Genomic DNA, 17526 nt, shown 5'->3' with positions numbered 1-17526 from the left:
GCTCTGTCTGGGTTTTTGATTAATTAATAAGCTGGAATGGAAGATTGCTGCTAATCCTCCGCCCCGGCCCGTGCTTCGAGCATTCTGACAGTTAGTGTGACTCAGGGGTGTTGACTCATTTAAACTAACATATTCATCCTGCTGTAACCAGGTTTCTGTTAGGCAGAATAAATCAATATGTTGATCAATTATTATATCATTTACCAACAGGGACTTAGAAGAGAGAGACCTAATGTTTAATAGACCACATTTAACTGTTTTAGTCTGTGGTGCAGTTGAAGGTGCTATATTATTTTTTCTTTTTGAATTTTTATGCTTAAATAGATTTTTGCTGGTTATTGGTGGTCTGGGAGCAGGCACCGTCTCTACGGGGATGGGGTAATGAGGGGATGGCAGGGGGAGAGAAGCTGCAGAGAGGTGTGTAAGACTACAACTCTGCTTCCTGGTCCCAACCCTGGATAGTCACGGTTTGGAGGATTTAAGAAAATTGGCCAGATTTGGATGAGGGCAGACCCACACCTAGTCTCCTGGATAACAGACTACCTCACCATGAGACCACAGTTTGTGAGGCTGAAGGACTGTGACTCAGACTGTGATCAGTAGTACGGGTGCCCCACAAGGAACTGTCCTCTCTCCTGTTCTGTTCACCCTGTATACATCAGCTTTCAGTTACAACACTGAGCTTTGCCACATGCAGAAGTTTTCTGATGATACAGCTATTGTGGCATGTATTAGGGATGGAGAGGAAGGGGAGTACAGGACTGTGGTGAAGGACTTTATCGAGTGGTGCAGGGCAAACCACCTGCAATTGAACACTTTTAAGACCAAGGAGATGGTGGGGGATTATAGGAGGTCTTGATCCCCTTCACTTCCAGTCTCCATTGAGGGGATCAATGTACAAGTTGTTCAGACCTATAAGTACCTTGGGCTGTACTTGGACAATAAACTGGACTGGACATCTAACACAGATGTACTCTACAAAAAAGGGCAGGCTGGGGTCCTTTAACATCTGCAGTAAACTCCTACTGATGTTTTATCAGTCTGTTATCACCAGCGTTCTCTTCTATGCTGTGGTATGCCGGGCGGCAGTGCCAAGAGGAGGGACACTGGACTTATTAACAGACTGGTGAGAAAAGCTGGCTCTGTGGTTGGCACTGAGCTGGAGTCCTTAGCATTGGTAGCTGAGAAAAGGACCCTCAGCAAACTCCTGTCAATCATGGATAATAAGAGCCACCCCTTACACAGCACACTAAACAGGCAGAAAAGCCTGTTCAGTGGTAGACTGCTCTCTTTGTCTTGTTCAACAGACATGCTAAGGAAATCCTTTGTTCATTCAGCTTTTTAACTTTTCCCTGAAGCGCAGGGGAAATATGGATTAATATGGATTATTGGGTTTGAGTTCTTGACTTTTTAAATATTTATTTATTTATTAGAATTTTTAATGCATTGGATAGTGTTTTTAAGATTCATAGGACATAAGATTCATAGTATGGACACATTGACCCAGGCTTTGCACTGCTCCCCTATTGATGCACTTGCACTTACAGTGACTGAACGTGGAATGTATCCTCACCTCACTGAATGTCCACTCTATTGGTGTTGGTGTTTTTTTTGTTGTTTCCTTGTGTGTGTTCAATGTACTGTATAAGTATAAGGATATGTTTTAAGCTACGGGGTGTTTAAATTTTTGGATCATTAAAGTATCTATCTAATGGACAGTGACGTTTGCTACATTAATAATAGAGGAGCAACAGAGGCCAGAAAAAAAAAATGCACCATAGCCCTACCGGAGGTATAACAAGATGAAATTGTTCTCAGACCAGGTTGAAGCAGACACTAGAATACTCATGCACACGCACCATCATCATATGTGACGACACTGATGTCCTAGTTCTGTTTCTGTATTATCATGGCCGGGGTCAGCAATGAAGTTTAGATGCATGCAGGCCACAGTGGAAAGTTTATTACCCGAGGGAGATTCATCCCTGTATCCAAAATCACAAAGGAAATTGGACCTCTTCAGTGTTCAATCTTACCAGCGATGCATGCTCTTTCTGGGTGTGACAGCACAAGCAGCTTTTTCAGAATTGCATGGATGCTTAGGATGAAAAAAAAAAGACAGCAATCCAAAGTCTTGGTAAATTAAAAGACAGCAACTACTTGCAGCGAAGTGGATGGGGGGGGTGTCTAGGAGGGTTTGCCCCTGGAAATTTTAAGAATATAAGTGACCTGTGGTGCATTTTGGTGCAGTTTTGGATTAAATTTGGACTTGAAACAGCTGTTAAAATTCTCTTGTGATCACATGCAGTATGGCATGTTGTACCATCCTGTAGGAGTATATATGAGGTCTATTAGAAAAGTATCCGACCTTATTATTTTTTTCAAAAACCATATGGATTTGAATCACGTGTGATTACATCAGACATGCTTGAACCCTCGTGGGCATGCAAGAGTTTTTTCACGCCTGTCGGTTATGTCATTCTCCTGTGGGCAGTCTTTGAGTGAGGAGTCGCCCACCCTCTCGTTGTTTTTTCATTGTTTAGGAATGGCTCAGAGACTGCTGCTTTGTTTGATCAAAATTTTTTCAAAACTGTAAGGCACAACTGAGTGGACACCATTCAATAAATTCAGCTGGTTTTCGGTAAAAATTTTAACGGCTGATGAGAGATTTTGGTCTGGTAGTGTCGCCGTAAGGACGGCCCACGGCGCCTGATGGCGATCTGCGCTTCGAGGCGGCAGCGTCTCGCCATTTCAAGTTGAAAACTTCCACATTTCAGGCTCTGTTGACCCAGTAAGTCGTCAGAGAACAGAGAACTTCCAGAAGAAGTCGGCATGAGGAGTTTATTCGGACATTCCACTGTTAACGGACATTTTGTAATGAAAGAACGTGCGGGCAGAGTCGCATGTCGGGCCGGACCCGATCGTGGGGGGTCGCGACAGGAAAAACACCTCCGTTGGAAACCTTAACGGACAAGTTGGAACATGCCCAAGCTGTTAAACAATTTCTCAGTTACTCACTTGTTGAAAGCCATCAAAAGCCGCCTGAATTTTACAAATGGTTTTCAACACGGAGGTGTTTTTCCTGTCGCGGCGCACACAGAATTCAAATTCGCCGAGTCGTTTCTGTGACGACTCGGCGAATTTGCGCGCACGTCTTTCATTAAAAAATGTCCTTAAACAGTGGAATGTCCACATAAAGTCCTCATGCCGGCCTCTTCTGAATCTTCTCTGTTCTCTCACGACGTCCTGGGTGAATTAAGCCTTAAATTAGGATGTTTTCAGGTCGAAACAGGCCGACGATGGTGCCTGGAAGCGCTGCACGACATCCCGCTCTGTGGGAAGTCCTTACAGCGACAGAAACACCCCATAATCTCTCATCAGCCGTTAAACTTTTCACCGAAAACCAGCTTAATTTCTGGAATAGTGTCCACTCGGATATTCCTCACAGGTCCAGAAAAAATGTTGATAAAGCAACGCGCGCCGTCTGGAGCAGCATGTGAAACAAAGGAATTCAGCCGAGAGGGCGGGACCACATCTCACTCAAGGCCTGCCCACAGGGAAATGACGTCACCGACGCGTGAAAAAACTCACGCATGCGCACGAGGGTTCAAGCATGATTGGTGTAATCGCACGTCATTCAAATCCATATAGTTAAAAAAAAAAAAGGGTCGGTTTATTATCTAATAGACCTCGTACAGAATACAACAACACAATAGTTTACAAATATAACTAACTCACGCAAAAAACTTTGTTTAGTTTGTTTTTGATTGGGATCAAAGACTACGCAATTAAAATCTCAACATTCAAAGAACTAGTTAACTTCATAATGCTTTCAGACTAGAGACTAGATCATTGCTTTCAGACTAGATAAAGATACATAACAAAATAATACTGATGAGATTCTGCTTAGGATCAATTGACTTTTGTATGTGATCACAGATGACATTACCATGTATGCATACTATTATAGTAAATACATATACAGTCAGCCTATTTGTCTGCTCTGAACACTGACATGGCATCTAATCAGTCATTCTATACCGATTCAGATTCAGGAACAAAAGAAATCTTGAAAATGTGCGTGGAGAGCCTGAATGTGTACTACAATAAATGTTTCTTCTCAATGCTCAATAGATATTGTTTTGGATTGAACGGGGAGAAATAAAAGTTGTAGTACTGTAGTGGAGACTACAGAAGGGGGGAAGCTTTTGAAAATTCAAGCTAAAAATTGGCCATTCTAGGGGTACCATAAGGGGAAAAGCCAGGTATGACAGCCCACGTCCCTTCATCATGTCCAGAAGGCTGGGGAAGTTTGCTGAGTGGGCATTCTCATTCTGGGTTACCAGTACATGGCCCTCAGTGAGGCAGTCGGAGCCTGTGGACATTTTTAAGTCAAGACTTAAAACCTATTTTTATTCTCTTTCTTATGAGTCGTTTTTTATTTTGTTATGTTTTATTCTTTTACTTCTGTTTTTAAATAGGTATCTGAATTTTTTTTTTTTAATTTATTTATTTTAATTTTTTATGTTGAACTGTTCTGTGTGAGGCACCTTGAGACGGCTTTTGTTGTAATTTGGCGCTTTATAAGCTGATTAAATTGAAATTGAACAATATTTTATTGAGTCTTAAAGTAAATAAATATGAAATTGGTTACTGGATCCTTAAACTTTGGACATAATAAACTCTACATGGTGGATCCCTGATCTCTGGACATAAACAGAAATAAAATCTGTTAGTTTTTGTCAAAAGCATTTCCTTTCAGACATTATTATTGGCATGAATGTCTTTCCATACATATGAGCTGCAGCTCTTGCAGATGTGCTGCAGGTCAGGTTCATAAAGAATGCAAGACGTCTCATTTTGGGAGGAAAAACATTTTAGTCGATTGTAGTTTATTGTCTGTATTGCAACGTTTGTAAGGTGTAATTTTATTTAAAGCGGCAATTCGTTTTGAAGTTATTAATTCCAAGCAGACTCTGTCTTGGCAGAGAGCTGCACAGCGTTTGAAGTTCGTTTCTCGACTGCAACAAGACAAGAGTCCCAGTTAGTGACTTTAATCCACACAAAAATGACTCATGATATTTTAATGGCTTTCAGAGGGGTTAAGAAGCGAACTTACCGCTTCTGAAGAGCAGCGAATCAAAGAGCCACGAGTCATTGAATCGAAGCATTGCTTCGATTCACGCTTCAAACTGGAGCCGCGCTGCAGAAATGGTTGATTACAGACGCTGTATTGAAAATCGTAACGGTCCAAAATAAGTGTAACGGTCCAAAATTATAGTGTAACAGGGCCGCAACGCAAGTTTGCGCTTGCTAGAACCCTGAACACACCACTATTTTATGATAAATTTCTCAGCGATTTGGAGTTTTTCCGCTAAAATACCATTTCACGGATTTGAGGAAATAAAAATTAATGTTTTGCTAGTTCTTTTAGACGGCGAGATTTTGCAAAAAGACGGAAATCCGCCCAAAAACGGTGAATAAGCATCCATGGAATTGGCAAAAGAACAGCCTTCAACGTACTTCAGAAGAATCAGGACACTTTGAGAGGACTTGCTGAATTTCAAAATCAAGACAAGCAAGAAGGAATGGACACTGCCAGAAAATTTATACTTTGTTGTACAATAAAGGCCACAAGGGTAGGCCCTGCAATAGGCTGGATGACCTTCGCTTGATTATGTCATCAACAACTGACACAACAGTGGAAGTCCTGCCACCAACAGATGATGCTTTTCAGCAACATGCACTCTGTGCAAAAGTTCCAGACGATGACGTGGTACAGTAGCCATGTTCCCAAACCTGATGTGGCCTGCCCAACAGCATACGGTTGGGTAAAGCAAGGAGATAATCTGCAATGCATTCAAAATTTGAAGGAGTCAGCACCAAGAGAACTCCAAACATTAACCAATCTTTACTGCCAAGATGATAGCTGCTCAGAAGGTGGAAAATGCGCGTGCAACCAAGGAGACTTTAGACGCATTGATGCATGTAACTGTGTCAACTGCCCTAACACTGTGGTCATACTGCAAGACGATGGGGGTGTGGATAGAGGTGAAGACTAAAATACTGGCTGAGTGATATGGAATACTTCCACTTCTAAAGGTTCAAAGCAATGATTCTCAAAATGACCACCTGGTGTATACTGTACGGTTGTGATAAAAATAAAAGACATCGATAGATCAAAATGCGTTTTGGGGCCAATTTTGCAACTTTTTCTTATTTGATTATAAAATGGTAGAAAAGTTATATAATAAAACTCAGGAAGACAGTGATCTGTGGTGCAAAATTCAAAAACGCCCTGAAACATATCCTTTTTTCAATTAGGCATGTACATATATATTATCACATCAGGCAGGTCATCTAATTGCTTTAGTGGATATTTAAAAAAAAAAAAAATCACATGTCCCTATTATGTTAATCCAAAGATTTCAATTCAATTTCAATTTATTTTCATTTATATAGCGCCAAATAACAACAGAGTTGCCTCAAAGCACTTCACACAGGTAAGGTCTAACCTTACCAACCCCCAGAGCAACAGTGGTAAGGAAAAACTCCCTCTGAGGAAGAAACCTCAAGCAGACCAGACTCAAAGGGGTGACCCTCTGCTTGGGCCATGCTACAAGCATAAATTACAGAACAATTCACAGAACAATTCACGGACGAATATACAAGAAATGCTATTGGTGCGCAGGACAGGAGGATCGCCAACACGAACACAACTCCCATCTCTGGATGGAGCTGCACTTTAAACAGAGAGAAAAAACAGAATCAGGCATCAGAAAGACAACAAATACTGTATAATTTGCCAGCATTAATCAACAAGAAAAACAGAAGAAATACTAAGGTGATCGCCGGCCACTAGCCCTAAACTTCACTAAAAGACACAGAATTTAGGTCAAGTTGAGGTCGCAGCACGCTCCAATTACTAATAAAATGAATTAGAAGAGTAAAAAGCATAAAATAAAACTGTACCAGTATGCTAGCCACATGAAAGGGAAAATAAGTGCGCCTTAAGTCTGAACTTGAAAGTCTCTACAGAATCTGACTGTTTTATTGATGCAGGGAGATCATTCCACAGAACAGGGGCACAATAAGAGAAAGCTCTGTGACCCGCAGACTTCTTATTCACCTTAGTGACACAAAGTAGTCCTGCACCCTGAGAACATAAAGCCCGGGCCGGTACGTAAGGTTTAATTAGGTCAGCTAAGTAGGGAGGTGCCAGTCCATGAATAATTTTATAGGTTAGTAGCAGAACCTTAAAATCTGATCTCACTGGGACAGGAAGCCAGTGAAGAGACGCCAAAATGGGTGTAATGTGGTCAAACTTTCTGCTCCGTGTCAAAAGTCTGGCTGCAGCATTTTGAACCAATTGGAGACCCCTAATGCTGGACTACGGTAAACCAGAAAATAGAACATTGCAGTAGTCCAATCTAGAAGAGATAAATGCATGGATCAGGGTCTCAGCATCAGCCATAGACAGGATGGGACGAATCTTTGCTATATTTCGCAGGTGGAAGAAAGCAGTCCTAGTAATATTTCTAATGTGGAGGCCAAAGGACAATGAAGGATCAAAAATTACCCCAAGGTTCCTCACTCTGTCAGTGTGATGTATGTCATGAGCCGAGGCTGAGCGTTATCTGGTCAAATTTATACTGATGCCTCACTGGACCAAGAACCATCATTTCAGTCTTATCAGAGTTTAAAAGTAGGAAGTTTCTAGATATCCAACTTCTCACTGCTGCAAGGCAATCTTCTAAGGATTTTATGTGAACGAGATTACCAGCAGTTATCGGCATGTATAACTGAGTATCATCTGCACAGCAGTGAAAGGTAATCCCAAAACGCCGCAATATGTGCCCAAGGGGTGCTATATAAAGGGAGAAAAGCAGGGGGCCTAAGACAGACCCCTGTGGAACCCCAACTTTCCTGAAAAAAGAAAAAAACACCAGAAAGGGCCAAAAAAAGACAACCAAATCCCTGATTTGTCACTGGCTGTCTTGTACAACTTGTTCCCAACAAAAAACTACCACCAATTTGATTCAAAACATGATTCCTTGATCACTGGATCATGTTCTGGAAAGACTCATGGCAGTGCGATTTTTGTGGGTGTTTTAACCTTGAAAGGGTTAAAACAGCATGATGTGTACAACTTTTGGCAAGTACAACTTCAGTTCTGAAAACTATAGATTCAGATACAATTTTGGTTTGGTACCAATTTCATCTTGTTATACCTCCAGTGGGGGTATCTCCTTAACTAGAGCCCTTTTTTGGCCTATGTTGCTCCTCTATAAGGAATTGTGGAGATGAGGGAGGGGAGGGAAAAAAATGGGGGAAATTACACTGAACTGTATTCTCTTGAATAACCAGTTCAATACATTTCTTTGACCTGAAACCTCGTTTCCTCAGTGGAACGTGCCTGAGACTCTGTGGGAGCATGGTGCAAGACAAAAACAAACACAGCGAACTTGCTGAAGTTTAATGACACGGAGATGTAAAGAAATTCGATTTTGCAGCCAGAAAGAAATAGTAAAATGAACAGAATTTTGGGAATATTTGTAGTGGCTTGAGCAGGCCATCATTTTATAAATTGTACTGGCCCGTAGTGGCTCGAAACTGGGTCAAATCACTGCCGGACCAGCAGACAAATAGGAATGTTGAGCCCTGCTCTGGTAAATAAAATGTCAATTAAGATGACTATTCAAAATAAATAAAGAATTATGAAACTATTGATGCATTGTGCTTTATTTTGGTGCCATATGTCCTGAGAAATTAAGTCATAAACATGAGGAAATTGATTTCATCTGACGCTGATAAACACTCAGATTTGATAGCCTGCTGGAAATGTTGATGAGGGAAGTGATCAGAGGGCCACAGCAGCACATCTGAGTCTGACATGCTGCTGCGCCTCCGTCATGACAATTCAGTAAGGTATATCTTCTATTATACATTCCACATCTAAGGTGGAACTCTACTAGTGTATACCAAGGTACTCCTAAATACAAAAAAGAAAGAAAAAGAGAAAAAAACAGGAAGAAAGAAGAAGGGACAGGGCCACCTAGGTGCCTGGTCTTGAGAACCAGTGATGGTAGGTTTACAAGCTTTTTTATCCCATGGGAACTCTCCCTACTCACCCAAGCGGCTCAAGATGTCAGAGCGTTAGTAACAACTCAACGATTATCACCTCGCCTCGTTTTCTGCTTCAAGCTGACTTTAGAATGATTAAAGAGGTTTTACTTTGCCATCTGATGGTTAATAATCACATTATTCCCTTTGACTGCTTTGGGTGTAGAGAGTTAGACTCAGACGTGCTGCTGTGGTCCCAAATGGCACATGCGCAGTGAAGGCAGAGCGGACCAATTTTTATGGGGGATGTTCAGTCTGCGACACCGGGTTGTTTCAGGTCAAACCCACGGACACAGAGGAATCAGATAGTAGCCACTTTTGAGAAGCAGTGGCTATCCCTACGTAGCCGTATTCATGTAGTAAACTTCTACTGATACTTAGTGTCTCTGTCACTGCTCAATATAGGTCACGTGATCATGAGACTACGTACTTGTATATGTATTTGCCACTGATATGTACATTCCTAAACTATGTTAACTACCGACCCATAATAACAGACCCTAACCATAACAATGCTGCACTATGCAAGAACGTTATCAATACGCCTACGTACAAATAGCCACGTCCTTATGTATATGACAGAAAATCAAAACTGTGAACGTGATAAACGTCATAAAGACAAAACATGACGTCTTAGAAATCTTCTAACTTCTTTATAAAGCGATTAGAAGTAGTTTAAAAGATTTTACCATCTGCCATCAATTTAAACTGGTTCAACATCAGATATTCACTTTAAATCGGTTTAAAACCTGCTTGAAGAGATTTAAAAGCCGATTCATGTCAAATAAAGTAGAAAGGGGGCAAACCAAAGTTTGAAACTTCTCCTCATAAATGCCTTTAAAGTATACATGAAATAGGAGAAGCTGCAGATTATTTTACTAATAGTTTGATTTGAAATGTACATAATGTGAGTTCTATTTTAGCTGTTAGCTCCGTTATCTGACAGCGGGCTAACTGTTAGCCGGCTTGTCCCGGCTCAAACCGCACCGACCTGCCGGTTCACCACCGCTCACAGCTCCCCGGAGGACACGCAGAGAATCCGGGAGATTTTCAGCAACAACACCGAAAACCAAACCGTGACAAACAGAAGAAAACACAGCTCACCTCTTCCAGCATCGCGCCAGGCGCCACCACTCACGCACATGCAACGTCATCACGTTACTCAATAGGCCCGCCCCTCTCAGGGGGCGTGTCCCTGTCCCAGAGAGAAGAAATCGAGAGTTCAGCTACAAAATGTATAAATTGTTTTAACAACTTGCAGTTTTGATTGAATGATATTGATGTTGGTTGCATAAAATAATGCAAAAATGTATTAAATAAACACATAAATACATAAATATAAAAGGTAACACAAAAAAAGCAGAAATGCACCCGGAGAGCCCGTCCCGGTACACTCAAAGGATGGAAATGGCTGTGGTGAACACCTACTTTAAGAAAAGGGAGGAGCACAGGGTGACAGAGTGGAGGAAGGTGCACACAGGTGGACTACATTCTTTATAGGAGATGCAAGCTAAAAGAAATCAGAGACTGTAAGGTGGTGGGAGGAGAGAGTGTCACTAGACAGCATAGGATGGTGGTTTGTAGGATGACTTTAGAGGTGAAGAAGAAGAAGAGAGTGATGGTGGAAGCTGAAGGAGGAAGACTGTTGTGTGAAATTCAGTGAGTGGGTGAGAGAAGCACTGGTTGGAGGGGAAGCAATTTGGGACAACTGGAAAAGTACTGCAGATGTGGTGAGGGAGACAGACAGGAAGGTACTGGGTGTGACATCTGGACAGTGGAAGGAAGACAAGGAGACTTGGTGCACAGTAAATTTTGTAGAGTAAATCGCAGTTTTCAGTTTTTCACATTTTTCCAGTAAGTGTCATTCACAGCATGATAGAGTTTATTTTACTCTGTGATAGAACTGATTTAGCACTGTGACGGAGTATATTTAACTCTGTTTGGACTGGGACCAAATGTTATCCTGGCAGAGTATATTTTACTCTGCAAAATTTACTGTGTGATAGGATGAAGATGTCCAGGAGATCATAAGGAGAAAAGGTGGCAAAAAAGTTTTGGGATAGTCAGAGAGATGAAGAAAGTAGACAACAGTACATGGGGGGGCAAAGGTGAAAAGAGAAGTGACAAAAACAAAAGAAAAGGCATTTAGCAAGATTTACAAGAAGATGAATAGGAAGGAAGGAGAGAAGGACTTGTACCAATTGGCCAGACAAAGGGACAGAGCTGGAGAGGATGTACAGCAGGTTAGAGTGGTAAAAGATGCAGATGGTAATGTGCTGACAAGCAAAGAGTGTGACAGCAGTGAGACGTGCAATAGGAATGACAGACTCATTCAAGGTGGAGGTGGGATTACACCAAGGATCAGCTCTGAGTCCTTTATTGGTCATAGTGGTGATGGACGGGTTGACTGATGAGATCAGACAGGAGTCCCCATGGACTATGATGTTTGCAGATGACATTGTGATCTGTAGTGAGAGTAGAGAACAGGTTGAGTCTAGTCTGGAGAAGTGGAGATATGCTTTGGAGAGAAGGGGAATGAAAGTCAATCAATCAATCAATCAATCAACATTTATTTATAAAGCACTTTACAGCACCAACTGGTGTCCAAAGTGCTTAACATTAAAAACACAAATTTACAAAAATAAAACACATAAAATAAAATTTTAAAACATAAAAAAGAACATAAAAATAACAGAACATGTCACCTCCCCACTAAGTGTTAAAAGCCAGTTTAAATAAATAAGTCTTTAACTTAGATTTAAAAAGTGCTAGGTCAGGAATAGTATGTAACTCAAGAGGTAGCTCATTCCACAGTCTTGGTCCAGCTACCGCGAAAGCATGATCACCCCAGCGTTTATATCTTGACCTTGGAACATCTAAGTAAAGCTGGCCAGACGCCCTTAATGTCCTACTGTAGGTGCGCAAAGTTAAAATTTCAGACAAGTAGGGAGGTGCAAGGCCATAAATAGCTTTAAAAACAAACATTAAAATTTTAAAATCAATTCTAAAACGAACTGGAAGCCAGTGGAGTGAGTACAGGATGGGTGTAATATGCTCATGTCTAAAAGTGTTTGTTAAAAGACGAGCAGCAGCATTCTGCACCAACTGGAGACGTGCAAGAGACGACTGTCTCAGTCGACTCAGAAGTCAGTAGAAGCAAGACTGAGTCCGTGTGTGTGAATGGGTGGGAGCCCAGTGGAATAGTGCAGATACAAGGAGTAGAAGTGGTGAAAGTAGATGAGGTTAAATATACTGTCCAAACTAATGGAGAGTGTGGTAGAGAGGTGAAGAAGAGAGTGCAGGCAGGGTGGAGTGGGTGGAGAAAGGTGGCAGGAGTGATTTGTGACCGAAGAATATCAGCAAGAGTGAAGGGGAAAGTTTACAAAACAGTAGTGAGACCAGCTATGTTGGGCAGTTTAGAGACAGTGGCACTAACAAAAAGACAGGAGGCAGAGCTGGAGGTGGCAGAGCTGAAGATGTTGAGATTCTCTTTGGGAGTGACAAGAATGGACAAGATTAGGAATGAACATATCAGAGGGACAGCTCAGGTGGGACGGTTTGGAGACAAAGTCAGAGAGGCGAGACTGAAATGGTTTGGACATGTGCAGAGGAGGGACCCAGGGTATATAGGGAGAAGGATGCTGAGGATGGAGCCACCAGGCAGGAGGAGAAGTGGGAGGACAAAGAGGAGGTTTATGGATGTGCTGAGGGAGGACATGCAGGTGGTTGGTGTGACAGAGGAAGATACAGAGGACAGGGTGAGATGGAAATGACTGATCTGCTGTGGCGCCCCCTAACGGGAACAGCTGGAAGAAGGAGAAGAAATTTAAATTGAAGCATTTAAATAAAGTATATAAAATAAAATATTAAATAAAAATTACATAAACTTACAAATAAAATAATTAAATCATCATAATAAATTACCATTATTAAAAAGACAAACTTTTTTCCAAAACACATGCAAAAGCACATATTGAAAGATGTGACAGAATAATAAGTGAGGCTGGATCCAAATCTGAGCTGCAAAAGCACCACAGAGACACACAGGAATAAACTCCTGCTCACATTTTACAATCATAAAGTACGACTCAGACTTCATTTAAAATGTGTGAGTTATTGTTTGCACCTAAAACAAAGCTTTAATTGTGCAGTGCTGCAAACGTTTCACCTGCTTCTATTTGCATTCCTTAAGTGAAGTCAGAATTCATGAGAGATTTTAATCAGCTGAAAGTGCTTCAAACAACCTATAAAATCACAAACCGACTCAGAGTAACGAGTCTCATCTCTATGTCAGTGTTACTACAACTCTGTCAGTGTTAAATCACCTCTATCACAGAGTTACAACAACTCTGTCAGTGTTAAATCACCTCTATCACAGAGTTACAACAACTCTGTCAGTGTTAAATCACCTCTATCACAGAGTTACAACAACTCTGTCAGTCTTAAATCACTTCAATCACAGAGTTACAACAGCTCTGTCGGTGTTAAATCACCTCTATCACAGTGTTACTACTACTCTGTCAGTGTTAAATCACCTCAATCACAGAGTTCTATCACAGAGTTCTGACAACTCTGTCAGTGTTAAATCACCTCTATTACAGCGTTACTACAACTCTGTCAGTGTTAAATCACCTCTATCACAGTGTTACTACAACTCTATCAGTGTTAAATCATCTCAATCACAGAGTTACGACAACTCTGTCAGTGTTAAATCACCTCTATCAGTGTTACTACAACTCTGTCAGTGTTAAATCACCTCAATCACAGAGTTCTATCACAGAGTTCCGACAACTCTGTCAGTGTTAAATCACCTCTATTACAGTGTTACTACAACTCTATCAGTGTTAAATCACCTCAATCACAGAGTTACGACAACTCTGTCAGTGTTAAATCACCTCTATCACAGTGTTACTACAACTCTGTCAGTGTTAAATCACCTCAATCACAGAGTTCTATCACAGAGTTCCGACAACTCTGTCAGTGTCAAATCACCTCTATTACAGTGTTGCTACAAGTTTGTCAGTGTTAAATCACCTCAATCACACAGTTACAACAACTCTGTCAGTGTTAAATCACCTCTATTACAGTGTTACTACAATTCTGGCAGTGTTAAATCACCTCTATTACAGTGTTACTACAAGTCTGTCAGTGTTAAATCACCTCAATCACGGAGTTCTATCTCAGAGTTCCGACAACTCTGTCAGTGTTAAATCACTTCTATTACAGTGTTACTACAATTCTGTCAGTGTTAAATCACCTCAATCACAGAGTTACAACAACTCTGTCAGTGTTAAATCACCTCTATTACAGTGTTACTAGAACTCTGTCAGTGTTAAATGACCTCTATCAGTGTTATTACAACTCTGTCAGTGTTAAATCACCTCAATCACAGAGTTACGACAACTCTGTCAGTGTTAAATCACCTCTATCACAGAGTTCCGACAACTCTGTCAGTGTTAAATCACCTCTATTACAGTGTTACTACAACTCTGGTTGTGTTAAATCACCTCTATCACAGTGTTACTACAACTCTGTCAGTGTTAAATCACCTCAATCACAGAGTTCTATCACAGAGTTCCGACAACTCTGTCAATGTTAAATCACCTCTATTTCAGTGTTACTACAACTCTGGCAGTGTTAAATCACCTCTATCACAGTGTTACTACAACTCTGTCAGTGTTAAATCACCTCAATCACAGAGTTCTATCACAGACTTCCGACAACTCTGTCAGTGTTAAATCACTTCTATTACAGTGTTACTACAATTCTGTTAGTGTTAAATCACCTCAATCACAGAGTTACAATTCTGTCAGTGTTAAAGCACCTCTATTACAGTGTTACTACAACTCTGTCAGTGTTAAATGACCTCTATCAGTGTTATTACAACTCTGTCAGTGTTAAATCACCTCAATCACAGAGTTCTATCACAGAGTTCCGACAACTCTGTCAGTGTTAAATGACCTCTATTACAGTGTTACTACAACTCTGGCAGTGTTAAATCACCTCTATCACAGTGTTACTACAACTCTGTCAGTGTTAAATCACCTCAATCACAGAGTTCTATCACAGAGTTCCGACAACTCTGTCAGTGTTAAATCACCTCTATTTCAGTGTTACTACAACTCTGGCAGTGTTAAATCACCTCTATCACAGTGTTACTACAACTCTGTCAGTGTTAAATCACCTCAATCACAGAGTTCTATCACAGAGTTCCGACAACTCTGTCAGTGTTAAATCACTTCTATTACAGTGTCACTACAATTCTGTTAGTGTTAAATCACCTCAATCACAGAGTTACAATTCTGTCAGTGTTAAATCACCTCTATTACAGTGTTACTACAACTCTGTCAGTGTTAAATGACCTCTATCACAGTGTTATTACAACTCTGTCAGTGTTAAATCACCTCAATCACAGAGTTCTATCACAGAGTTCCGACAACTCTGTCAGTGTTAAATGACCTCTATTACAGTGTTACTACAACTCTGTCAGTGTTAAATCACCTCTATCACAGAGTTGTAGTAACTCTGTGATAGATGATCAAATAAATGAAGTAAACAGATGTTGAGGCTGAATCTTTGTTTACGCACTTTAACAGCTTCACATGTGAACAAACTCAGTGATGTTTGTCAGAGGTAATGTGGCAGTAACACGAGGACGCTAAAAACAGTCGTGTGTGTGTGTGTGTGCATCTGCGTGTGTCTGTGTGTGCACATATCCCCTACACTATTAGTGTATGCCTGTTTGTGTGCACGTGTGTAGACGTGTACATGTGTGCACGTTCATCAGTTTTCGAGGACTCACAAACATCGAACGAAATGTGCACAAATTCAATCCTGCAGAGAACTAGCATAGCATACGTTCTACCAGAAGACTCAGAGTTTTAAGTTTTCACTCAGAATCAGTTCATTGACACAAGCTTAATCTCTAAGTGAAGCAGGTGTTTCCTGTTAGTCATCAGCTCTCAACACATAAAAACTGCACATACTCCTTAAAAGGTCAGAATTTTCACTCACCTGTTGCTGTTTACAGATCACTGACAAAATGTCCCCTCCGCCACCCCACCACCACCAGTTTGTCCCTGTCTACTACCTGTGGAAAAGCTCCACCCCTGCCTTTTCCATTGGTAGGATTTGTGATAATCTTATTTCTACTATTTACCATGTCGAGGAGTCCAAAGACTATTATAACATTCAGGACCTTATCTTGATATAGTGCATCCAGAAACTATTCACAGCGCTTCACTTTTCCCACATTTTATGTTACAGCCTTATTTAAAAATGGAGTAAATCCATTTTTTTCCTCAAAATTCTACTCACAACACCCCATAATGACAGCATGAAAGACATTTTTTTTTTTGCAAATTTATTAAAATAAAAACTATGAAATCAAATGTACATAGTTATTCACAGCCTCAAGTCTTCTTGAATATGATGCCACAAGCTTGGTGCACCTATCTCTGGGCAGTTTGGTCCATTCCTCTTTGCAGCACCTCTCAAGCTCCATCAGGTTGGATGGTGAGCGTCGGTGCACAGACATTTTCAGATCTCTCCAGAGATGTTCAGTCAGATTCAGGTCTGGGCTCTGGCTGGGCCACTCAAGGACATTCACAGAGTTGTCCTGAAGCCACTCCTTTGATATCTTGGCTGTGTGTTTAGGGTCATTGTCCTGCTGAAAGATGAACCGTCGCCCCAGTCTGAGGTCAAGAGCACTCTGGAGCAGGTTTTCCTCCTGAATGTCTCTGTACATTGCTGCATTCATCTTTCTCTCAATCCTGACTAGTCTCCCAGTTCCTGCTGCTGTAAAACATCCCCACAGCATGATGCTGCCACCACCATGCTTCACTGTAGGGATGGTTGTCCTTCTGGAAGGTTCTCTTCTCTCCACAGAGGAATACTGGAGCTCTGACAGAGTGACCATTGGGTTCTTGGACACCTCCCTGACTAAGGCCCTTCTTCCCCAATCGGCCAGCTCTAAGAAGAGTCCTGGTGGATCTGAACTTCTTCCATTTACAGATGATGGAGGCCACTGTGCTCATTGGGACCTTCAAAGCAGCAGAAATGTTTTTGTTTCCTTCCCCAGATTTGTGTCTCCAGACAATCCTGTCTCAGAGGTCTACAGACCATTCCTTTGACTTCATACTTGGTTTGTGCTCTGACTGTCAAGGTGTGTGTCTTTCCAAATCATGTCCAATCAACTGAATTTACCCCAGGTGGACTCCAATTAAGCTGCAGAAACATCTCAAGGATGATCAGTGGAAACAGGAAGTACCTGAGCTCAATCTTGAGCTTCAATGTTGAGCTGATTACTTATGTATGTTTGTATGTCTGTTAGTTTTAGTTCGTTTGTTTTTTGAATAAATTTGAAAAATTCTAAAAAAAAACCAAAAACTTTTTTACATGGTC

General features: G+C 41.2%; 1 protein-coding gene across 1 annotated transcript in view; it reads right to left on the bottom strand.

The window, feature by feature from the left end:
• Positions 1-10296, bottom strand: part of gtdc1 (glycosyltransferase-like domain containing 1) — a 98008-nt gene extending 87712 nt beyond the window's left edge. Inside the window, exon 1 of the mRNA XM_034186273.1 lies at positions 10228-10296. Within this exon, the coding sequence (XP_034042164.1) occupies positions 10228-10239 (12 nt within the window). The 5' untranslated portion in view covers positions 10240-10296. The remainder of the gene's footprint in view (positions 1-10227) is intronic.
• Positions 10297-17526: the final 7230 nt, after the last annotated feature.

The sequence above is a fragment of the Thalassophryne amazonica genome, chromosome 14 (genome assembly GCF_902500255.1).
Source record: "Thalassophryne amazonica chromosome 14, fThaAma1.1, whole genome shotgun sequence".
Taxonomy (NCBI): domain Eukaryota; kingdom Metazoa; phylum Chordata; class Actinopteri; order Batrachoidiformes; family Batrachoididae; genus Thalassophryne; species Thalassophryne amazonica.
The sequence above is the reverse complement of the archived record's forward strand: the minus strand, read 5'-3'. Positions and strand labels throughout refer to the sequence as shown.